The sequence below is a fragment of the Amphibalanus amphitrite genome, unplaced genomic scaffold, assembly GCF_019059575.1.
Source record: "Amphibalanus amphitrite isolate SeventyFive unplaced genomic scaffold, NRLGWU_Aamphi_draft 000429F_arrow, whole genome shotgun sequence".
Lineage (NCBI taxonomy): Eukaryota > Metazoa > Arthropoda > Thecostraca > Balanomorpha > Balanidae > Amphibalanus > Amphibalanus amphitrite.
The window spans coordinates 6,613-30,460 of NW_024881923.1; the positions used below are offsets into that span (position 1 = coordinate 6,613).

The 23,848-nt window shown below is 52.3% G+C and overlaps 2 protein-coding genes across 4 annotated transcripts in view; one reads left to right on the forward strand and one right to left on the reverse strand.

Moving 5' to 3' along the window:
* Positions 1 to 1,442: 1,442 nt before the first annotated feature.
* On the forward strand, positions 1,443 to 3,664 carry LOC122391296 (nucleolar protein 16-like). Its single transcript, XM_043385092.1, has 3 exons — positions 1,443 to 1,819; positions 2,200 to 2,408; positions 2,725 to 3,664. The coding sequence occupies exons 2-3, from the start codon at positions 2,226 to 2,228 to the stop codon at positions 3,091 to 3,093; spliced, it is 552 nt and encodes a 183-aa protein (XP_043241027.1). The 5' UTR covers positions 1,443 to 1,819; positions 2,200 to 2,225; the 3' UTR covers positions 3,094 to 3,664.
* Positions 3,665 to 4,285: 621 nt separating this feature from the next.
* The window catches only part of LOC122391287 (DNA-directed RNA polymerase III subunit RPC1-like), a 35,032-nt gene continuing 15,469 nt past the window's right edge, over positions 4,286 to 23,848 (reverse strand). For all 3 annotated transcript variants that reach the window (XM_043385080.1, XM_043385079.1, XM_043385078.1), the window contains exons 18-28: positions 23,374 to 23,509; positions 22,615 to 22,759; positions 22,108 to 22,212; positions 21,486 to 21,685; positions 20,933 to 21,046; positions 20,186 to 20,343; positions 19,552 to 19,660; positions 18,578 to 19,176; positions 8,063 to 8,689; positions 5,210 to 5,353; positions 4,286 to 4,686 (exon numbers count right to left, since the gene is read on the reverse strand). In XM_043385080.1, coding sequence (XP_043241015.1) covers positions 4,618 to 4,686; positions 5,210 to 5,353; positions 8,063 to 8,689; positions 18,578 to 19,176; positions 19,552 to 19,660; positions 20,186 to 20,343; positions 20,933 to 21,046; positions 21,486 to 21,685; positions 22,108 to 22,212; positions 22,615 to 22,759; positions 23,374 to 23,509 — 2,406 coding nt within the window. In that variant the 3' untranslated portion in view covers positions 4,286 to 4,617. The remainder of the gene's footprint in view (positions 4,687 to 5,209; positions 5,354 to 8,062; positions 8,690 to 18,577; positions 19,177 to 19,551; positions 19,661 to 20,185; positions 20,344 to 20,932; positions 21,047 to 21,485; positions 21,686 to 22,107; positions 22,213 to 22,614; positions 22,760 to 23,373; positions 23,510 to 23,848) is intronic.

A 23,848-nucleotide genomic window follows, 5' to 3' on the forward strand; every position in this document is an offset into this window, starting at 1 on the left:
TTACCCTTTGTTTTAATGACGGACCCTCTCTAAGAGTTGAATTTCGACCTTCTCAGTTTTATGTCTACTGCTCGGTGTAGTTATGATCAAAAATGGTTTAAGCATGCAAGAAAATAATTTTATGGATGTACCTTGCACGTGTTAAAATTGGAAGTGATTCGGACTCTTACTTCTCGAGATATTTAAGTTTTAAATCATGACCTTACTTTTGGGACACCCGGTATTTGCTTAGTCAGACACGTCACTTGAAGCGCCATTCGGCTAGCAATGTTATCAAATTCGGTGTTAATTTAGGCTCCCACATAAAGAATATCTATCGCGCCCCAAAACGGCCTGGCGCCGGGCGCCCCTACAGCTGGGCACCCACAATCATTTTAGGAAAATTACACCCCTGCCCGTATGTGTGGTTAACTTTAAGCTGATCCTCAAGTACCTATGTGTTTGTCTCTTCCTTATTGTCGTTTGATAAATTCCATTTATCCTACATGTATAATTCCCAAGAAGCCATCGCAGTACTAATCAGTGGCGAATCCCAGGGTGGAGGTCACATGTGTCATGACTTAGGGCCTGGGGTCACCACATGCCTGCCAGGAGCACCACAGGCCTGACAGCCGACAGGGGCACCACAGGCCCGCCAGGGGTGCCAAAGGCCTAGCAGGGGCACCACGGGCCTGTCAGTGGCACCACAGGCCTGTCAGGAGCACCATCGGCCTAGCAAAAGCACTACAGGTCTTCCAGGGGCACCACAGACCTGCCAGGGGCACCAGAGGCCTGTCAGGGACACTATCGGCTTCGCAGGGGAACCACCGGCTTCTCAAGGGCACCATGGGCCTGTCAAGGGCACCACAAGCCTGTCGTTGGCAATTTAGGATTGTCAGAGGCACCACAAACCTGTCAAGGGCACCTACGTTCTAACAGGGGCACCACAAACCTGCCAAGGCCCAGGGACACCACATGCCTAGCAAGGACACCACAGGCCTGTCAGGGGCACCACGGGCCTGTCAGGGCCCATGGGCACCTAAGTCATGTCAGGGCCCACCGTAGGCTTGTCAGGGGGCAGGGTAGGTAGGTACCACAGTCTTTCCAGGGGCACCAGCGGCTTAGCAGGGGCACCAGTCATCACATGACTAACCAAAAATAAAGCAAAAAAAAACTGAAAATAGGGCACCACCAAAATTAAGTGGGCGAAATCCGTTGAGGTTTTAATTTTGGGCATAGGTACTAGGTAGGGGCACCACTTCGATTCATGAACCTCCCCTTTCCCGAATTTGCCGAGTTTTCCCGAATCCGCCCCTGGTACTAATACATCAAATTTAAGGGGGGGCACCTTGCTATTGGTGCCCCCCTTGCAGAATCCAAGGGGGGGCACGGTGCCCCGGTGCCCCCCCCGTTCCGCCGCCTATGTTCTTATAGTGTAAAGTCCAAATGCCCGATTCAATTATATTTGTTTGTATTTTTCTGTTGGAATTAGTACGCCTTCGCTAACGCTTACAATCATGACGCGCGTGCGACGTTTACGAATTATCACTAGAGACGCACGTGCGCAAAGATCACAACAGTCAGTGAACGGGAAATAATTTATTGGATCAAGTAAATAAAAGTGAGCCGAGATAAACAAGTACATAATCAGGGCACCCTTTGATCGTGCACCTTAGAAGTGAAGTCCAAAGGAACAGCAACAGTGTATATAAATAGGAACAGTAAGGTGCAGACTGCACTGCAAGGGGACCAAGGAAGACTGAAGTCAAGTGGGGTTTGAATGCAAATGCAAGAGCAAAGCTGAAGCATTTAATCCTATTTCGCTAAAGCAAAGGATAAGGTGAGATAGACCACAACCCTGTGAGAAAGCATCTGGCCAACTTGAACTTGTTTAGGTTGTGAAATATGAATTGGATAGCCTACCTGCTGCAACAATTACAATTACCCTGTGCCAGTGGAGTTTTGTTCTTCAACCAATAGGTATTGATATTGCCAAATATGAGGGGAGGTTGATAACATTTACTGGCAATGAACTAGACTGTGGAGCATGAAATGGGAAGGTTATCACGGGTGAAATCCTGCACTGGCTGATGGAGCAAACATAAGCATTTTATTGAAGTCATGCAAAGTTAATCATGGGCACAAAAGAGCTTGAAATAATTGGGTAATAAGAATAGGGAAATTTAGTTGTTTGATACCCATTATCTGATCTCTCCATAGGTAGTTCAACAGCATCACCAGGCACCATGGGTAAGACGGTGAAGCAACGCAAGAAGAAGCAGTACATGTACAATGTCAACCGGCGGAAGGTGCAGCAGAAGAGGAAAAAGAAGCTGGAGCCCAGGATTCCCTGCGAGGCTATCCGAGAGGCCTGGGACAGCAGAAAACACACCAAGGCTAATCTTGAGAGCATGGGACTCGCCTTCAAGGTAGGTTACGTGATGAGCAGCAAGAGGATAGCTATGCATTACCTAGGTGTCTGTTTGGGTTTTCTCCAATTTAGTGTGTGAAAAAGAGGAACTCACTTTTGGAAAGTGTTTGGTGGGATGCTTTCTTTGTTATGGGAGCTTTGTTGGATATGCATCAACTGTCAAGATATTGTAAAACCTAACATGCACTGTAAATTTTGCAGATATCTTACCCATGACAAACAACAACACAGCTTAACCACTATGTCAGCATTTTGTAGGTACAACCTGCCTTCCTAATGCACAGATTGTAACACTGGTATCGTCTATCTCACAGGTGAACGCGGTACTGCCCGTACCACCCACGTCCTCCTCCGACCAGACCTCCACGGCCGGCCCGGCCCGTCGGCGGCCGGTCACCCGACCAGAGGTCGTCTCCAAACTCGAGGCAGAGGCTAACCGGCCGCGGGAGAGGAAAGTCCGTCTTCCCACCGCTCAGGTCCGCCTCGTGGAACATTTTCTGGACAAATTTGGTGACGATTTTGTCCGAATGGCGCGATCGGAGAGGAATCACTACCAGCTGACGCCGAAACAGATCAGACGGCTCGTGACGAGGTTTTGGGATATACCCGAACACTATACGCCGTATATGAAGAGGAAAGGCATGTTGGAAAAGCCGACAGTGCCTGAGGGGGATGAGGATTGATGTCAGGGAAGGGGAGGAAGGTTTGTGGAGGGGGGGGGGGACAGTGCTTTTTGGGTAGGGAGGTGAGGTGAGGCGCGTTAGAAAGGTCGTGGAAATGGTGTCACTGACTTGTGGAATGGAGGATGCGTCTAGTTTGATTGGAGGCACCGACCATATTCATCAAATAATTACATAACGTTTGAAAACGATGCATGTGGTCTTTAGTGAGCTTTCCTGCCGCCAAATGCTGTTTGTGGACAATTTGACATCACCTCGGACATAGACCTCTCTATGCCTTGGAAAATAAATTCATCATTTGTTCTGTTTGGGATCAAATGTCTATTAGAAGCTGGTAAAATATAACTGAAAGCTCACCTTCTATCTGTGACGGTCAACGTAAAGTGCACGGGACTGCGGCGCTCGGCGCGTAAGACTGATCGCTGATCGGTCGGTGTATCGGCAGTGTGCGTGCCGTTTACCGGGACGTGCTAGTGCGACCTGCCAGTTGTCACCAACTCTGTTGTACTTCCATGGTGTTTACATTGTCGTAGTATGCTACGCGCGTCTCAATATACTTCAACAGATAATAATAGCTTTGCTCCTTTGTCATTATTTTTTGGTACAAGTCCCCACATTTGTTGAGCTTTGTATGTGCAATGGTCTGAAACTTGGCGGAAGTATGAGGCAGGAAGGTGAGGGGTGAACTACTAAAGCCTCTTGTACTCATACAAGAGGCACATGCGTTCGGAGAGGCACATTCTATGTGGAATCCGTGGAAAATTCCATGCACGCGGAATATTCACGGAGATACGCCTCCGAACGCGGCACGGGAAATATTCCCGGAGCCGGTGAATATTCCATGTTCTTCGAACGCACCACTAGATCCTGCTGCACCGCACCCCCACTAAAAAAACTATCGCGAGTTCTTTGTTCTCCGCATGGCACAATTTGATAAATTGGTTGACCTTTTACCAGTTGGATACCATTGGAAACCACAGCAGGCAGCTCGGTCAATACTGCCTGTCCTGAATGGCTTCCTGCAGTCTCGCAGTTGACGTCAATAGGCCGTTAAAAGATAATTATTATTTGAAAGGTTCACATCAATTATGTTAACAGCATAAAGCATGTTTAATTGACCGCATGCAACCTACGTCACACTAAACAAAATAACTTAACGGTCATAACGGTAAACGGGACGAAACCAAACGCGGCATACCGATTCAAATATATTCAAACCTTTGATAACAACCTCAGACATTCTATTCCACGCTGACCTGTGCTAGTGTGCTGGTAATGCTCTCAACCCGCTTCCACTAGAGGCCAAAGCTTGTCCAAGCCCACAACAGATGGCAGCACAGTAGCTGAAAAACCGCTCACAAAAGTATCTCATATCAGCGACCACCATATCTCACACACTCTGAAAGGTGAAAACAAAAATCACACTCCCTGGGATCCATCCAGTACGTCACGACACCAGCGCCACGGTCACATAGTGGCCAGAATGTGAACTTCCAGTGTCCGTTCCTCTCCATAGGTGGCGCTGTGCTACCTGAAGCCCGGCACGTGCAGCTCTGGCGACGCGAACAGTAGCTTCCTCTGCGGTGGTTCGGTCGGCTGCCGGGAGGGGGCGTTATGTCAATAATCAACGAGGTAAATCGTTATTTCTAGCGTCAATTCCTCTGACGCCTGGTGAACTTTCTAGTTTCTACTGTTAGCTCCTCCACTGATTTTTACTGTTTACTTTTCTTTAGTTTCCGGTCGTCAGCGAACACTGCACCCGTCCGTCGTTTCCAGCTTCAGGACATTCAAATCGTTCTCCTCCACGCCGCAGCCCTCGTTCCGCGCTGGACAGGCATCTTTATCTCAAGCGGGCTGCTCCCTACTTGGGGGGCTGGTCAGCCTGTCCTTCGGGACGGGCTGAGCCCCGGTGACTCACTAGGGTGCCTGCCCAGACCAATGTGTCCCCCTATATCCTATCATCCTCCCGGCTTTGAAATAGTCTTGTCAGACCGAAAGGCCCTAACCCCACAGAGCAAAAAAAAAAAAAACACTTAGGTCTTGTCAGACCGAAAGGGCCTAACCCAACAAAGCAAAACAAACAAAAACAAATACAAACAAACGTTCACTACCGTCTCACCTGACTGGCTTTATGCAGCAGTTTGAACAGCCCGGTACCCAGTGACGTGGGCATGCCCATGATGATACACTCGGATACGCCCGTGATGACGTCTTTTTGGCCGTAGTAGGCGGCGTCGAACAAGTGGTCCGAGGTCTTCTCGAACTGGGGACGATTAGAGAGTGGAGTCAGTCATGGATGAATGAGTTTGTCGAGCGCTCATTTTGAGAGAAGGGGAAACATTTGTTAAAACATATAACGTGATGCTCAACAGTTTTACGAATACCTTAAAACCGTTTATGATTGACATCACTGGTAGAATAATGCCAGTCAATAAAGCTAAGATTCAGGAACCAGCGGCGTATTTAGAAAATCGCGAAGGGGGGGGGGGCAAGGGTTTGGAGGGCGCCACCTCACCCAAGGAGGGCGCCATACGGTCGCGAGATAAAAAATCGCTCAGTGGGGGTTGGGGGGTTGGGAGGCGTTTTTTACCATGCCACCAGTTTTTTTTTGCGTAACCTCGTATAGGTCGTGCTGCATTGATTTTGCATCGTGTGTATTCTTTATACTTCAGGTCACAAAAGGTCAAGTGTTCTTGAAATGCTGCGCCGAAGGCGCGCGAAATTTTTGAAAACAACCTTTTCCTCCGCTTTTTAGGCACGCCATTTATCCGATCACTGTTCAAAGCTCCTCTCGCTCTTTTACCAATTTTGAAGGTGTAAAAAATACCTAAGGTTTGGTCGGGCCGCTGCCACACAAACTGTACAGAAAGCTTGGCTCATGGGTGTCGATGTATAAAAGTTTATTGGCGGTGGCATATCTACGCACCAGATCACCGTATCGGATTGATACCGGAGCGCGAGATGCGTAAACATCATCCAAATTACCTCAGACCAGCCTTCATAGCCTTCTCACAGATGCATAGTGTACCCACATAACCAGTTTCAAAAGTACGTCGAGTATAAAGTACGTATGGAATAAGTACGTCAAGGACGGAAGTAGGCGTAGGTATCGCAGAGGTAGGTACGTACAGTACAAAGTACGTATACCTAGACAAAAGTACCTACGTCAAGGAAGAAAATACGCATCGAAAAAGTACGTAAATTATAAAGTACGTATATCGCTAAGCATAGATGTCGCAATCGGTCGCAACTACAGCGAGACATGCAGTGCAAACGGTAGCAGACAGCAGTAGTTTCCCCTACCAAAGTGGTGGTTTTCTACCACAGACGCTCGTCGAGGTCGGAAATTCCAAATACGCGTTTCAATCATACCCTGTTTCAATCACCGAAACTTCAGATGCCTGCTGTTGCGCCCGAACCTGTTGACAATACTTAATCGTAATCCATATAGATGCCATGATGCACGTAAAGTAGGATCAATCCGTTAAGACCAAAGACGTGTTTTATGCATCGTAGAGCGTAGATAGTTTTGGTAGGTACCTATAGATACTTCATTCATTGTGCTGAATGCACGTTCATTTGTGGCAGTTTTCACAGGCAAGCCATCAACTATGTGCAATAGAACGACTAAGTTGAAAAACATGCCAAAGGAGTAAATAAATGATAGGAGGGCAGCGATCAACGGATGTTGCCAATAGGTAGAAGGGCTGCGATCCACAGGAGGGCACTAATAGGTAGAAGAGCCCCGATCAACATCCCGAGTTTCGACAGTAGGGCACCGATAGGTAGGAAGTTGGCGAGCAGCAGGAGGGCGCCAATGGATAGAAGGGCAGCGATCAACAGGAGGGCACCAATAGGTAGGAGGGCGCCGATCAACAATCAACAGGAGGGCGCCACCAGGTAAGAGGGTGGCGAGGAACAGGAGAGCACCAATAGGAGGGTGGCGATCAACAAGAGGTCGCCAATAGGTGGGAGGGCGGTCATCAACTGGAAGTCGCCAATGAGCGGAAGGGTGACGATTAAAATGGGGGTGGCAATGGTGAGGAGGGCGCCTTTGCTCAAGAGGATGACACGAACAGGAGGGCGTCTGTGCGGAGGGCGCTGGTCAACAGGAAGGTGCCAGTGGATAGGAGGGCGGTGATCAACAGGAGGGTGCCAGTGGTTAGGAGGGCGGCGATCTACACGAGGGCGCCAATAGGAGAAGGGCCCCGATTAACATTCAACAGGAAGGACTAGGGAACCAATAGGTAGGAGGGCGGCACTGAACAAGAGGGTGCCAAAAGGGAGAAAGGCGGCCTTCAAAATTTCACATGAGGGCGCAATAGGTAGGAGAGCGCCAATAATTATGAGGACGCCGATCAGCAGAAGGGCGGCAATGTGTAGCAGGGTGGCAACCTACAGGAGGGCGCCTTCGGGTGAGAGGGCGCTTATTTACAGGACAGCGGCTTACATAGGCGACCACCGTTACGCTTAGAGAGCTACAGCCTACAAATGTGGTTGGAGGGCGCCCGAGGGAGCCCTCCAACCGTATTTGGAGGGCGTATTTGGAATGGGCGTCCTCCGAGGGCGCCCTCCATCCGTATTTTCCCTGTAAACACATTCGCGATTGGAGGGCGCCCTCCAGTCGCGATTGTTTTTCGATTCGATTATATCACAATCGCAAAGGGCGCCTTCGGCGCCCAAGGGGGGGGGGGGGCATGGCCCAGTGGCCCCCCCCTGCCTACGCCCCTGTCAGGAACGGATGTGTGTGGAAGAGCTATTTCCCTCAGTTCTCAAGCATGCTTGAAATTTGGTGTTTAATACCGGTTTCACACCTGATTAACGCTTAATATCCCCACAACATCCCTTTCCCGTATTAGGCAAGACAGTGGACATCCCTCTCCACTCTAAAATTTAGACAACAGCAAACCCTTTCGCCTTAATGGTAGCTAACACGGCCCTACCCCCTTCCCCGCTCCAACCCCCTACTCACCGAGGCCAGCATGAGCACGCTCTCCTTCATCTTCGCCAGTCCATAGCGGGTGATGCCGAGCACCTCACCCCTCGAGCACATCAGATCGGCCAGCAACATCACGTGCCGCCTATCTATAGACATGCCGTGTGATTCCATCGTATACTGGATCTCGTGGATGATGGTAGACCTCGCCGCCTCCACACCCAGCGTCGTGAACACCTCGTGAGTGTTGTTGGAGCTTGTCGCGGTTCCTTTCACCCCATACGTTGCCATGACCTCACGGAGGTTGTTTCCCTCGACGAACAGCTTGTAGCGGGGAGCTCCCTTGCTATCATCAATGGCAATAATCGCTCGGGCGACGGACGGGAGACCTTTGATGACCACGCCCGGGAGATGCTCCTTCAGACTCTGAATCTGGTAGTAGAGGGATGACGATGATTTTCCCGTGCCAGCGCGCACTGTGATGATTGTATCACTCTCCACGGTGACCGAAGCAGGGCGGGTAGGCAGGCGGGCAGTGCAGATGCTGTACCGGATGGACTCGGCGTCCACCTCGAGTTTGAGCAGTCGGATCCGCTCTGTGTCCAGTTTGATGAGAAGGAAGGTGTCATCCGGCAGGTAGACCTCCTCGATGTACTCGGACACCTGGTTAGAAGGGGGAGAGAGGGGTCACGTCAGAGGGGAGAGAGGGGTCAGCGGGGTCAGGTCAGGGGAGAGGAGAGGGCGGTCAGCGGACTGACAGCCACGAGAGTCTGTCAGTCCGCACACCGAGCGGCGAAAGTTAACAGTGTCAATATTTCCCGGACAATATTTCTAGACCAATGAAAAAGCCTTTTAGTAATGAAATGAAAAAGTAAAAGACGGTACAACAGTTGCCAGTTAGCACACGACAGCCCGTCATTAAACTGAACGACACATATACAGCACGTTCGTCGTCAAAAGACGATTTGCAATCAAGTAGCCAACCCAAACGTGCCTTTTCGTATTCAAGCCATAACCTTCCGCCAAACAGCCAGATAGGTTGATAGTGTTAGGGATATATGTTAAAGGCGCCAGCGCCGAAGGCGCACGTGTTATTCACAATGTGTTGTCGATTATTGTCATTGAGTCGACGAGTTAAGTGATTTATCATTGTGAGTCAGTCAGGCGGTGCGCTTGACCACGAATGGTGAGCTGGGGTATGTTGGTGCACAATACAAGGAGAAGGACGTGCACGATTTCTAACACTGGCGCGGTCGCATGTTCACTTTCCTACGTGCCGCTAAATCATTTTCATTGTTAAGTCATGTCCTTGCTGAAGTTGTAGCGGTTTTATTAATTTCACTCGGATAACGTAAGCATATTTTGTCGTTTTTCACGTGACTTTTTTGGCGGTCATTTAACTGTTATATCGAAATGGATCACCACATACTGCTCATGTCCCACTTTGAGCATTTTTCTGGAACCGGCTCTCAAAATTGGCAGCAATGGGTGCGTCGTTTCGAAGCCAAGACCTCGGCGCTACCGGCTGCCGACCGACTTCCGTGCCTGATCAGCGTGCTGCAGGGTGGCGCGCTGGATTTTTTTGCATCCCTGCCGGAGCAAATTCGCGGGGATTATCAAACCACCAAGAACGCCCTGGCAGAGCGCTATAGCCAGCTACAGAATCCGCTGCAGGCACAAGTGGAGCTGGCTCGCGCCTGTCAACAGCCGGGTGAGACGGTATCGGACTTTGCCGACAGACTGCGGCAGCTGGGCCGCCTAGCCCATCCGCAAGCCGTCCCAGATGACCCGACGCTCGACGCCAGTCTGCGAGGCCTCTTCATATGTGGACTGAGAGACGCTGGACTGAAGAGCGTGCTCTGCAACAAAAGCCCAGACTCTATGGACGCGGCGGTGAAGATCGCTCGCGAATTCAAGAGCCAGCAGACTGCGCTCGTGGCCATGCAGCAGTTTGGAACGGCAGTGGGAGCACACGAGGCAATGACACCGCAATTCATGGTGGCTTCAAGCGGCGGTTCCGGCGTTAACCAGGCCGTGGCTCTCCAGTCTCTGGAGCGCCGCATGGACGACATCCAGCAGGCTCTGCAGCAGCTGTGTACCGACGCCCCGAGGAGGCAGAACACCGGCGGCCTCGCTGAAGATGGCGACGGCGGCGCCCGGAGAGGCACCGCATTCGTATCAGGAAACCGCCGTCCACCCCCTCGGTGTTTTGACTGTGGCGATTCGGGACACACCCGACGATTCTGTCCCAAACGGCGCGGCCATACTGAGGGCCGACAGTGCTACGCGTGTGGGGAAATAGGGCATCTATTTCGTGATTGTCCCAAAACTTGTACCGCAGGGGGGCCCTTCTGTCTGCGCTGTAGACGTGATGGTCATTGGATGTCCGACTGCAGTCTGCACGGCCCGGCCACGATGGGCGGTGCGCCCGCGTGCCCCGGTGCCGGACAGACCCAGGGAAACTAGATGCAGCTGGCATTGAGGGACAAATGTCAGCCGGGCGTCCATCAGGGTCCCACCTCACAGCGTCGGTCGTTGAAATACAGATTGGGGGGAGGCGAGTGTGGGCCCTGGTGGACACCGGGGCCGACTTCTCGATGATGCGCGAGGGTCTACACGATACATTGGGAAGGGAACTGACACTGCCCACTCAATCAGCGACAGGAGCGGGCGGAGAGCCGCTCCACATCGCGGGGGTAATTCACAAAGTACCAATCACCATCCAGGGTAAAGAGTTCCTGTGTGACGGCGTCGCTGTTGTAAGGGGTTTGGTTTACGACCTCGTGCTAGGGCGAGATTTCTGTTGCCGATTCGGCACGATAATCGATGACCAGGAGGGCACGCTCAGAATTGGGGAGCTAACCGTCCCTTTGCCTCTCTACTCCGACATCTGGCCTCGCCGTGCACGAGTATTGTTGGTGACTAATGTCACTATCCCGCCGCGGTCTACCATGCTGGTGGGAGCGAGGGTAAACCCAGTGGGCGGTAAGTCGCGCAGGCTGATCGCAATTCAAGGGGTTCTGGAACCCAGTGCGACCCAAGGGATAGCTGATGTGCTGGTCCCGCGGGAAATAGTCACCAGTGACGGCAGCGGACTAGTCCCGCTGCAGCTCACCAACACAGCCTACGAGGAAGCACGGCTTCTAAAGGGTACTGACTGTGGCACTTTTTACCCTTTTTTCCCGAGCGGTGAGAGCGAGTTCCAACTGTGTCCAGACCAGGCTCCGCACGTGGTAGCCAGCACTGTCGCAGACGGCGGTGTGCCTCGTGACAGCGCTGGCTCTGAGCCCGCAAACTCAGTCATACCGGATTTGGGTCTTGGAGACACAGCCTTATCACCGAAGGGAAAGGAGAGAGCTCGGGAAATTGTGTCCGCCTATAAGGATATTTTCAGTCGGCATGACGGCGATATCGGCCACACGCACTTGGTAGAGCATGTCATCGACACGGGAAATGCAGCACCGATTCGACAGCCCCCACGCCGTATCCCCGTTTCGGTGCGAGCTGAAATTGAGGAGCAAAAAGAGCGTATGCTGCAGGACGGCATTATCGAACCCAGCACGAGCGCGTGGTCGTCGCCGGTGGTGCTCGCGCGTAAGAAGGACGGTACGTTCCGATTTTGCGTGGACCTACGCGCCGTGAACGGGGTCACCAAAGGTCACGCACACCCGCTACCCCGTGTAGACTCTACTCTGGATTGTCTGGCAGGCGCGAGGTTCTATTCGACGCTGGACTTAGCCTCGGGGTACTGGCAGGTGGGGATTGCCGAGGAAGACCGTGAGAAGACTGCCTTCTCCACGGGGACAGGGTTGCACCAGTTCCGGGTCATGGCAATGGGCCTGAAAAACGCTAGCGCAACATTTCAGCGGTTAATGGAGCTGGTGCTATCCGGACTGGATACGCAAACGTGCTTGGTATACCTGGACGACCTCATCATCTTCAGCCAGACGGAGGATGAGGATCTAAAGGCGTTAGAAGCGGTATTCGAACGCATCCGGGCCGCAGGACTCAAACTAAAGCCCAAAAAATGCCAGATAGCACAAAAGGAAGTCACTTTCTTGGGACATTTGGTGACGGAAAAAGGGACCCAGCCAGACCCGAAAAACGTTGAGAAGGTACTCTCATGGCCAAAACCAGAAACTGCAGAGGAGATGGCGAGTTTTCTCGGCCTATGTGGGTACTACGGCAAGTTCATAGCGAACTACACAGAGGTTTGCAAACCACTGCGCGACGCGGCCCAAAGACCGGGACGGTTGCAGTGGTCCGATGAAATGCACGAAGCGTTTGAGCATCTCAGGCGAGTCTTGGCGGCGCCCCCAGTTCTGGCCCTTCCCACGTTCCGAGGAACTTTCATCTTTTACACCGATGCCTGCAACTCATCCGTCGGGTCAGTTCTTAGTGAGCTGGTCGATGGGACGGAGCGAGTAATCGCCTATGACAGCAAAGTCTTAACCAAGGCCCAGGTGAAATGGCCCACATATGACAAGGAGCTGTGGGCTGTGGTTCACGCCATTCGAAGGTACCGACAATATACAGTCGGGTCAAAGTTTGTCATAGTCACTGATCACAAGCCGCTCGCCAATATCCCAGGATCGATCGCGGTGGAGCGCGATGGAACTGGCCGTCGAGGCCGATGGGCTGTTGAGCTCAGCTCGTTCGAGTTCGAGGTGAGAATCAGGGCGGGCTCCGCCCATGGCAATGCAGACGCCCTCTCGAGGCGGCCGTCTGGGACCGAGACTTACAAGGAGCCGGCCATTGTCGCGCCGGTCCTCAGTCGGGGGGTCGTGTCTGCAGCGGTGCGAGCGGCGGAGGTACAACGGACCGGTCGCGCCGCCCCGACGGCTTCGGTTATGATCCGGTGTCTGCTTGTGGCCGTCGTGTCCTTATTCTCTCGGATATTCGCAGGGTGGTACTCGCCCGCCACCCGCGATGAGTCAGTGGCAGACCCACTGAGGAATGGGGTCGCGTCTCGGGGGCTAGGCTCGGTGGAGGGCGGTGCGCCCTCGCCGGGGGCGTGTCAGGAGTCAGGTTCGGTACAGAGTTGCTCGCCGGAGCCGTGTCTGGGGTCAGACCCGACGTGGGGCGGTGTGCCCCCGCCGGAGATGACGGCGGCTGGGGCACCAGACGACAGCGCCGAGGCGGCACAGGAGTCAACGGGCGACAATACGGACGCAGGGTCGAGTGAGCGGCTGGGTGCGCCAGGGCCCGACCCGGTGAGGGCCGGTTCACCAACACTTGGGTGTTCTGGCGGTGACGCCGTCCCTCGTGTCGCGGCACCGGTCACCAGCGCCGGAGCGGCGACGGATCGTTCTCCCGTAACAGCCATGGATCCGACCGACCTGCAACAGGCTCAGCGTGACGATCCGTCTCTGGCGGCCATTAGAAACTGTATACGGGAGGGCCTGACCCTGGATCCAAAGGAGCACGGAGAATGGTCAGGGACTTTGAAACATCATGGTCGAAAAATGGCGATTGTCGAAGGGGTGGTCGGCATCGCAGACGATGGCAAATTTAGGGTCGCTGTTCCTGAGGAGCTCCGTGTGGGGATCTTGAGAATGGCGCATTGCCATCCCAGCAGTGGCCATATGGGAAGGAAACGAACAGCGCGTCGGCTACAAGAGCGCTTCATCTGGCCAGGGATGAGCCGCGATGTGCGTGCTTTTTGTGACTCGTGTGTGCCGTGTCAGCGGTGGAGTGTTCCCGGGCCGAATATGAAGGCTCCTTTGGAAACAGAGACGCCCTCGGAGCCATTCGAAAGAGTAGGTATCGACATCACGGAGATGCCGACGTCTACCGAGGGCAACCGGTATGCGTTGGTGATAATGGATTATTTCAGCAAGTATGTACGCGTGTACCCGCTGAAGGACCAGACGACGGAGACGGTGTTGGATGCGTTCATGGACTGGGTATACGCATTCGGTGCTCCGAAACGCCTACATTCCGACCAAGGCAGACAATTTGAATCACGCCTATTCCAGGCCATGTGTGAGACGATGGGGATTCGGAAAACTCGGACTACTCCCTACCATCCACAAAGTGATGGGATGGTTGAAAGATTCAACAGGACTTTAAAGGATATGATCAGCAAGTATATTCGAACCGACGGGACGGACTGGGACCGGAAAGTTCAGCCGTGTGTCTTCGCGTACAATTCTTCGGTGCACGCGGCGACAGGTCACACACCCTTCTTCTTACTGCATGGACTCGAACCTCGGTCTCCACTGGACGTCGCATACGAGATGCCGACCGCGCTGATTCGGCCAAGCAGTTACATGGAAAACCGTCTCAATGCGCTGAGGGACGCACATGCCAGGGCGCGGTCCAATATGACGAGCGCAGCCGCCGAAGCAGCACAGCGCTATGATGCTATGAGCCGGCAGGCGAATTACCGCAACGGGGACCTGGTGTGGGTTCGCGATTTCCGAGCATCGGCGGGAGGGAAACCTAAACTGGGACTCAAATATAAGGGGCCATGGACAGTACTTGGTCAACCAGACCGAGGTGGCGGGGGCGTCACGTACCGAGTGAAAGACAGTGATGGTGGAGAGAGGGTGCTGCACCACAATATTCTGAAGCCGTATCGGGGGCCGGACGCGGGGGAGAGCCAATGCATGGGGCGGAACCTTAACTCCGAGCCCGGCCAGGTGCAAGGCGGAGCGCCTACACCAGAGGGCAGGGGCGGGGTGTCCGACCCATTGGTAGATGCATGGCTGGGCAGCGCTCCCGGTCCAGCCCCACTGGGCGCAGTGGGGCGTCCCGGCGCTACTGAGGAGGGTCCGGAAGTGGCTTATGGCCCACCCACCCCGGTGTTCACACGATACGGGCGCCTGTCGCGCCCAGTGGCGCCTTTCAGCAATGGATGAGCCGGAAGAAGACAATGAGGCGCACTGCAGTGATGACATGTGTACATAGCCGTATGATGTGAGCGTGTGTTTCGGAGAGGGGAGGGGTGTTAGGGATATATGTTAAAGGCGCCAGCGCCGAAGGCGCACGTGTTATTCACAATGTGTTGTCGATTATTGTCATTGAGTCGACGAGTTAAGTGATTTATCATTGTGAGTCAGTCAGGCGGTGCGCTTGACCACGAATGGTGAGCTGGGGTATGTTGGTGCACAATACAAGGAGAAGGACGTGCACGATTTCTAACAATAGTTTGACATCGACCGCCGCGGACTAAGTGTTTTACAACAGCACACGCTGGTCCAGATTCACGTAAGACCCGATCAAAAATAATATTTGCTGTTTTCGAATTTACTTATTCCAGGGTTATTTTTCTTTTGTTATGTTCCTGGGGAACCAAGATATGCTTTTAGTTTGGTTCCCGAGCCCTCTGATCAGGAGCAGTGCGCGTTTAAAAGTGAGGGTTTTTTACCCTCTTTGCATGCCGCTTCTCAGCAAGTGACGAGTTGTGCTCGTGTGCTCACCAGTGAACGTTCGTGTCTCCAAGTTTTTGTGGTACCTCCAGTCACCCAAGGATGGCAACTTCCCGACCAAGTGGTCGTTTCCCCTTTTGAGCCAATACTGGGAGAATTCACTTTGGTTGGAATCACATGTGGTCGTGCGGTCGCTTGTTGTTTGTTCATCGGATGAAATGGTACAGAAGGACAGCAAAGTACAAAATCAAACTCACATCATGTGATACCTACGACATCACTCTTCACTTGGTAGGAAAAGGTTTTGCTACTTTTTGCTACTTTAGCAGTTAATTAGATTTTCCCGTTTCAGATCCACTCAATGAGATGACGTCCCCCACCCGTCGGGAGCTTCTGGAGGCGATGCTGGGAGCCGGTCCCCTGATGTCGGACGAGGCATTGCAAGCTGGTGTCGAGTTCTTGTGTCTTTCGGTTCCTCCTGGACGTGTGCCTGACCGATCTGTCATCCGGGACGTCGTTCTTGATCACCGGAAGAGGATGCATCGACGCTGGGATGCTCCAGGAGTTCGACGGATCTTCGCGAAGATGCTCGACAAACATGCAGTCTGGCTTCTCGAATCTGTTCCAGTGGCGATCCTGGCACCTCCAGCTCCTGGGCAAGACGACCCGATGGATGGCCGCGGACGACCGTCGCAGATGCCGGCTGCCTTCACCCTCGTCTCCTCCCCCACCAGGCGCCGCAACGTGTCCCAGCTGCTCGACCAAGGATTCACCGGCGAGCAGCTGGCGTACGCGGCTCAGATGACTCTGAGGAAGGAGGGGAGGAAAACCGAAGCCGACATCATCAAGAAAGTGATTGCCGCAGACGGCCCGGACCCTACTGTGGTGCAGGCATCGTACCGCGGACCCCCTCCATCGCTTCCGAAAACGCTGTCGGCCGACGAAGCTCTCGTGTTGCTCTTCAACACCAACATGACACGAGCTGCGTACCAAGAGGTCCGTGAGACATCCAAGGACCACGTCGCCGACATCTTCCCGCCGTACAACTTCGTATTGGATGCCAAGAAGCGATGCCATCCGGCTGGAGTTGTTGTCGACGACCGGGGCGCTTCTGTCCCCGTGCAGCAGTTGCTTGACCACACGGCGTCAAGGCTGTGCACGCTCCAGGCGTCGGTCATCCAATCGTCGGCAGCTCAAGGCTCCTTGATCCTGACCTCCAAGTACGGGTTTGACGGCGCTACCGGTCAACAAGTCTACCGCCATCGACAATCAACGGACGTCGATGACTCTACCATGTTCCTGGCGAGTATGGTCCCTCTGCGGCTCCGGACCGAGGATGGCCGAGTGATCTGGGCGAACCCGAAGCCAAACTCCACTTTCTTCTGTCGTCCGATCAGCTTCATCTTCGAGAAGGAGTCCAAGGAGTTGACCACCGCCACCTACGTCCAACTCCAGCAGGAGGTGGAGTCACTCACGCTGTCAGTCGTCCAACTCACTAACGACGTCACCATCTCCGTCCGCCATGAGATGACGTTGACCATGATTGACGGCAAGGTCCACAACGCCATCCAGGGCATCCGGTCGCAACAGGTCTGCAGCATCTGCCGGGCCAAGCCTACGGAGATGAACAACATCGACGGAGTCCTGGCCCGGCCCATTGCAGGAGACCGGACTCAGCACGGAATCTCCACTCTCCACTGCTGGATCCGGTCGATGGAGATGTTCCTTCACATCGCGTACCGACTCCCGTTCTGCGAGTGGCAGGCCCGTGGAGAGGAGAAGCAGCGGATCGTCAAGGAACAGAAGCAGCGGATCCAGACCGAGTTTCGTCAGCGTTTGGGGCTCCTGATCGACCAGCCCCTTCCTGGCGGAGCTGGAACGACCAACAACGGCAACTCGGCCCGCCGCTTCTTCTTGGAGCACGAAACGTCTGCGGACATCCTGGGCCTTGATTCCACCCTGATCCGCCGCTTCAGCTACCTCCTCCGCGCTGCGTCCTCCAACTTCCACCTCGACGAAGAGCGGTTCGGCGTGTACGCGGTTGAGACGGCCAGGATATTGGTCAGTCAGTATGGGTGGTTCAGGATGCCCCAGTCGGTCCACAAGCTGCTGATCCATGCTCCCACTGTCTCCGCCGGCATGCTCCTTCCCCTGGGGGCGATGTCAGAAGAAGCCCAAGAAGCCAGGAACAAGGACTTCAAGGCAATCCGGGAGCACCATTCGCGCCAGATGTCCCGGGTTCAGTCCAACACCGACCTGGTCCACCGGCTTCTTGAGACTTCCGACCCCTTGATCAGCCCCCTCCGGATGCGGAAGCTGAAGACTCCGACGACCACGGCCACGGACCAGTTTCCTTCAGAGGTCCTGGCCCTCCTTCGGGCTCCATCGGTGAAGCTGTAGAGCCTGGGTGGTGGTGGTGGTTGTCTTGCTGGTCGCGGGGATGAGCTTTCAGTGTGTGTTATGATGGGGAGGGAGGCATAAAGTTGCCAACTTTCAGTGTGTGTTATGATGTGACATATAAACAGTTTTGTTACAAATCATTCAGTGTGTTGGTGTGTTTGTGTGTGTGTTTGTTAAAGCTGGCCAACTAAAATCACTCGTTATTTTCGGTTTCTGAGGTAAAATGTAGAAATTCGGTCATGTTTATGCTTATAGATCCTTTTCATGTGGATTTGAACTCAGTTCACTCAAAAATTATTTTTGATCGACTTCTTCGTGAATCTGGACCAGTGTGCAGCAGCTTAGATGGTGGTACCCACCACGTGTGATCCGTTTCTTCATTGACACTCCTATTGAACATCTGATCCGTCACCCCTCACCCCTCCCGGTTCCTGTATCTCCCTCAATCAAACTCTCCTCTTTCCCACTGAACCGACCTGTTTGGATGGTACACTCGAGGACAGATTGATGTTCCACCACTCCCTTCCCATCGGGCTCCCATGGCTCAGCACTGCCTGCCAGTGCTAGTGCTACCAGTGCTGCCACTGGTAGCAGCCAGTGCTGAGCCATGGGAGCCCGATGGGTAGGGAGTGGTGGAACATCAATCTGCCCCCGAGTGTACCCAACACGAGCCATCAGACTCGACACTCCTGCTGACCAACAACGTCACCCTTCACCCCTCCCGTCCCTGTATCTCCATCCTCCTTCATCTAACTCTCCTTTATCCCATTGAACCCACCTGTCCCAGCATGGTCTTCTCGATCCTCCCCTTCACCCGGCGCGCGAACTCCGGATCTGTATCGTCCACCAGCTGAGCAGTCACTATCGGCGTGCTGATGTTCTTCGACGCGTTGATGATCTCCTTAATCCTCGGCACTCCCAGCGTGATGTTCATCGAGGCCACACCGGCAAAGTGGAACGTCTTGAGGGTCATCTGTGTGCCGGGTTCTCCGATACTCTGAGCTGCCAGCGCGCCGACCGCTGTGCCCGGTTCAATGCGCGCGCGGAGGTACTTATCGCGGCATATTTCACACAGCTCGACCAGCTGTGAGACTGTGATGCGATTCAGTCTCGCGCGGACACCCCCTCCCTCCGGTAAGCCTTCCGCCTCCAGGGGGAACGCACGGCGGGTCTGAGCCACCAGCCGCGCCTGGGCAGACACGAACGTTTTCAGCTCCTCGATGAAGGTGGGCTGGCAGGCGGCGTACTCGGGCATCTGGATGATTTCAGCGACTGCTTCGAGGAGACTGTCGGCGTCCAGAGGCTCCTCGTCGGCGCAAGGAGACTTTGCCCGCACGTGGTTCAGGATACGCTCAAAGTCCACCGGCTTGTCCTTGCCTGGAATGGAGAGGGGGGCGTGATAAATTTATACAAATTAAGATTTAGATGCTCAGATTCGGTGGCGGTTCCTGAGTAAAGACAGAGCATCGACTTAGTCTAGGGAATGTTTTATTTTGCGGAAAGATAAAACACGTATGGATATCACGCGAATATCACGAACCAGCAAATTTATTAATCAAATACTGCAGTTGACCCGTTCCATGAAGTGAGCTAGTGGTTACCACTAATAACAACGAATTCTATAATTATATCAAATTAATGTTTGTGACTTATATCTTTATGCCTGTCACCTTCTGAATTCTAATAATCTATAACACATCTGGGATGATGAAATTAGCGACCGATTTCATATTTCAGGCGCCGTGAACTTACCCTCCATGCAGGCGGGATCCAGGCCGTCCCCGCCATAGCAGAACTGAATCATGTTACCAACCGAATCACGTACGCTGACGTCATACTGCGAGCACAGGTCCTCCAGACACTGGGGAACGGGAGAGATATGACGTCATACTGCGAGGCAGGGGTCCTCCAGACACTGGGGAACGGAAGAGATATGACGTCATACTGGGAGCACAGGTCCTCAAGACACTGGGGAACGGGAGAGACATAGCTTCATACTGGGAGGCAGAGGTCCTCCAGGCTCCAGCAGCCAAAAGATCACTGAACGGTGAAAATCACTCCCGACCAATGCCCACTGACGAATTCCGACCACTGAGTATAACCCGATGGCGGCCTCTGACCAGTGACCATTCGCCACTACTACTAGCCATCGATAGTTGACCAATGACCTGTAATTACTGACCCCCGCTCTCTGACTGACCAATGACTCCCCCAAAGGTCACGCTGACACAAGGTCAACTATACATCTGACCCGGGCCTCTCCCCTGTCAAGTCATTGACCACTTCTGACCCACTGACCTCTTAAACCCTCCCCTTAACGGTTACCCTAACTGACCAAACTGACTGACCACTGACCACAATAGCTGACCAATAGCTGACCACTAACCTTGACCAGTCGCCGCTGCATGTAGCCGGTCTCTGCCGTCTTGACGGCCGTGTCTACCAGACCCTCGCGGCCACCCATGGTGTGGAACATAAACTCGGTTGGCGTCAGACCGGAGTAGAAACTGTTGCTCACGAAACCCTTGGCATCCGGCGTCTTGGCTGAGTGGGAGGGGGGGGGGGGGCGAGTTAGGATAGGTCCAAACCAGCTTAATGGTAGTTGCGATTTTGGTTTGAAGGGTGACGTGAGTTCAATGCGTAGCTTCAAGTGGGTCGACATAAACTGTTCATAATCATTGAAGTGTTTAACCCCTAGCAACGTAAGAGTTTATTGACCTAAATGACCACTAATCTTAAAATCTAAGCACACACTCTAATAACCTAAAATACTAAGCTAAGCTTGACGGGGTCAGCAGCATGGTCATAGACTAACATTCAGCATGTCTCGATGTGCAGTTTTACATTGAATCTGCCTCAGTGCCCATCCAAGAGCAATTAGTTACCAAAGTACTAGTCGAAGTGTAAATTAATACCCACAGTACTCCTAGAAGCGTAAACTAGCGCTCTAAGTACCGGTCGAGGTGCAATTAAGTAACACTCACAGTGCCGTTAAGTGTTAACACCCACAGGGCACCCGATCGAGGTGACAGGTTCCACTCACGGTGCCGGTCGAAGTGTAAGTTAACAAGCAAGTACCAGTTAAAGTGTAACTTTACACCCATCGGTACGTCCTGTCAAAATGTAAACTCACAGTGCCGGTCGAAGTGCGGCAGGGCGCGGTCCTCGAAGCCGTTGGGCACCCGTTTGCCGCTGATGGCCTGCTGTCCCACACAGGCGATCATCTGAGAGATGTTGATGAACGAGCCTGAAAAACGAGCAGCACCCATTTCAGAGGTCATTCGTTCAGTTCAGTCGTAGGGAATAGGGATCACAGATAAATATATAAATTTTATAACAAATTTTTTAACATTTCGGCCATGTTTGATCTTTGATCATTTCTTTGTTTTTACAGAGATCACAGAGTCTGAAAACGAACCAAAATCAGCAATACGGTTATATTTATATTATAAATCGTATTTCAGAAGTCCTTGGTGTAGTCAAAATCTTGGTTAGAACCTAAAAAAAAGAACAACAAAACCATGGTTGTTATACAAAAGCCATCAGTTCAATCCAAAGTTTGTTTCACAAACCTGAAATCAAAAACACGCCACCATTCACTCTGATCATAACTCCCAACCTTTCACGCCCCAAATCTACCCAAATCTAACTGCAACCCCCACTAATATAATCCTTCCCGTCCGCACCTTTCGAGCCAGAGAGTGCCATGATGAGGGGCGCGTTCGACTTGTGCAGCTCCCTGAGACAGGCCTTTCCGGCTCGATCACGGATGTCGGATAGTTCCTTTAGGATGACGGCCTCCAGAGTCTCCTCTTCAGTGCAGCCCGGCTGCCGCTGCAGCCTGCCGCCCTCCAGTTGACGGATGTAGTCGTCACACTTGGAGTAGCTGTGGGGAGAGAGAGAGAGAGAGAGCGAGAGAGAGAGAGAGAGAGAGAGAGAGAGAGAGAGAGAGAGAGAGAGAGAGAGAGAGAGAGAGAGAGAGAGAGAGAGAGAGAGAGAGAGAGAGAGAGAGAGAGAGAGAGAGAGAGAGAGAGAGAGAGAGAGAGAGATCAGAGTCAGGCATGGCGTATATTATGTGCAAATTTATTTAAAAATGAACAATAACAAAACAACCTACCCGAAACCCACCTTAGAACCGAAAACATTACGACAAAAAATCCATCATTGCCTAAGGCTAAGCAGACCTAAGAGTCACCTCCCTATCACTCAATTTACATAACAACATATTTCTTATCACAACACTACCAATTCCCCGATTCCCGTCCGTACAGTACGCACGTATGACGTCAAGGTGACGTCACCGCTCACCCCTCGTTGAGCAGGCGGTGTTTCTCCTTGAGCAGACCGACGCCAGGCGTGACGTCACCGATACCGATGCTGAAGCCGCGGTTCATCAGAAAGTATGAGGTGATCCTGAAACAGGCACACAATGTGTAAACGTGAGAAGCTGTGAATGTGGCAGGCTTAGCCCATCATGTTTTTTTTCTTTTACCTGTTCATACAGTCTTCAATTCAATTCACCTCCCTTACAAATAGAAAGTATATACGTCGCTAGCACCCAAGGCCCTAAATACAGCTAGCACCGTTCCGCCTATTATCGGCAACTTGGTTTATAATTACGGAGTTCATCCGGTTATCTGAATGAACTTCGAACTGGTCGATATGCCTCAAACCCGATAATAATTTCGGAGACTTTCTCATCTTATCATCTCACCTCACAGAGCGTTTCTTAGTCAGCATATTCTTACTCGATGTCTTACACCTCACCAGTGCCATATCACCCGATTCTCACCTCTGACTGCCCATTTTTCTCACCTGGCCACCCGCCACATGCAGTCGGCAGCCACCTCGGAGCCATAGTCACGGTACAGCACGTAGAAGATGTTACTCTTGGAGCCACTGCCCAGTACTGATTTGTCCAGCGCTCCTGCCAGGTGCTCAGAGTTCCAGATCACGATGTCTGGAGAATTCGAGATCAAACGTCAAAGGTCAGGTCATGACACGTCAGGTTAGGAGAGGGTAGGTTAGGTCAGCTCACACAAAAAAAAAATCACAGCACATCAAATCATACCATGTGCCTCGCCCAGTAAGCGCTCAGGACACAGCTCCCATCACTCACTCACTCACTCACTCACCCACTCACTCACTCACTCACTCTCACTCACTCACTCACTCACTCACTCTCACTCACTCACTCACTCACTCACTCACTCACTCACTCACTCACTCACTCACTCACTCACTCACTCACTCACTCACTCACTCACTCACTCACTCACTCACTCACTCACCAACCAAACAGTCACCACCAATGTCGTCACCAACATCTTCAAGATCATCATCATCATCACCCTCATCATCATCATCATCATCATCATCATCATCATCATCATCATCATCATCATCATCATCATCATCATCATCATCATCATCGGGTGGTGGGGTCAGGGTCAGCACAACAAGCTATGCTTAGTGCGGGCTCTGATTCCTCAAATGCACCCATTCAACCATTCAGACTTAATTTATAAAAAATAATAATAATAATAAAAATCATCATCAACATCAACAGCTCACACGAGTCGTTGATGCAGAGTTCGTCGCCGGTCGTGTAGGCCTTTCCCTTGGTCCTCAGGTTGGCCTTGACCGGGCAGCTCTTGTTAGGGCGCATCAGCAGACCAAACAGCTGTTTGCCTGTCCACAGCTGAACGGGCTGCCGGCAGCGAGGGGAGGGACAAATGTTGAAATATACATTGCATGAACGTTTAGGTAAGTGGGCAAGAGACACATTTGACATTTCAATTCATTTTTGGTTAATTAAATCATGCAATGTTTATGAAGGCATCATACGGAAAATTTTCATGGTGGACAGTTTAGTTGACAAAATATTAATAAAAAAAGACATTGTCACAAGTCCAATAACGGCACTTTTCAATTCTAGTAATTCGAGTCATCAATAGAAATTCCATCGTTTACTTCATATTCTGAATACACTAGGTTTTACTGTATCTGGTGTAACCCTGAGCCCTGAACCCAGGGCGATAATAATTCG

What these genes read in the sequence shown, in the direction of transcription:
- LOC122391296 (XM_043385092.1), top strand. Translation starts at nt 2,226, where the DNA reads ATGGGTAAGACGGTGAAGCAACGCAAGAAGAAGCAGTACATGTACAAT. An exon ending in GCATGGGACTCGCCTTCAAG is followed by an intron (nt 2,409 to 2,724) that starts GTAGGTTACGTG and finishes TCTATCTCACAG; the next exon opens with GTGAACGCGGTACTGCCCGT.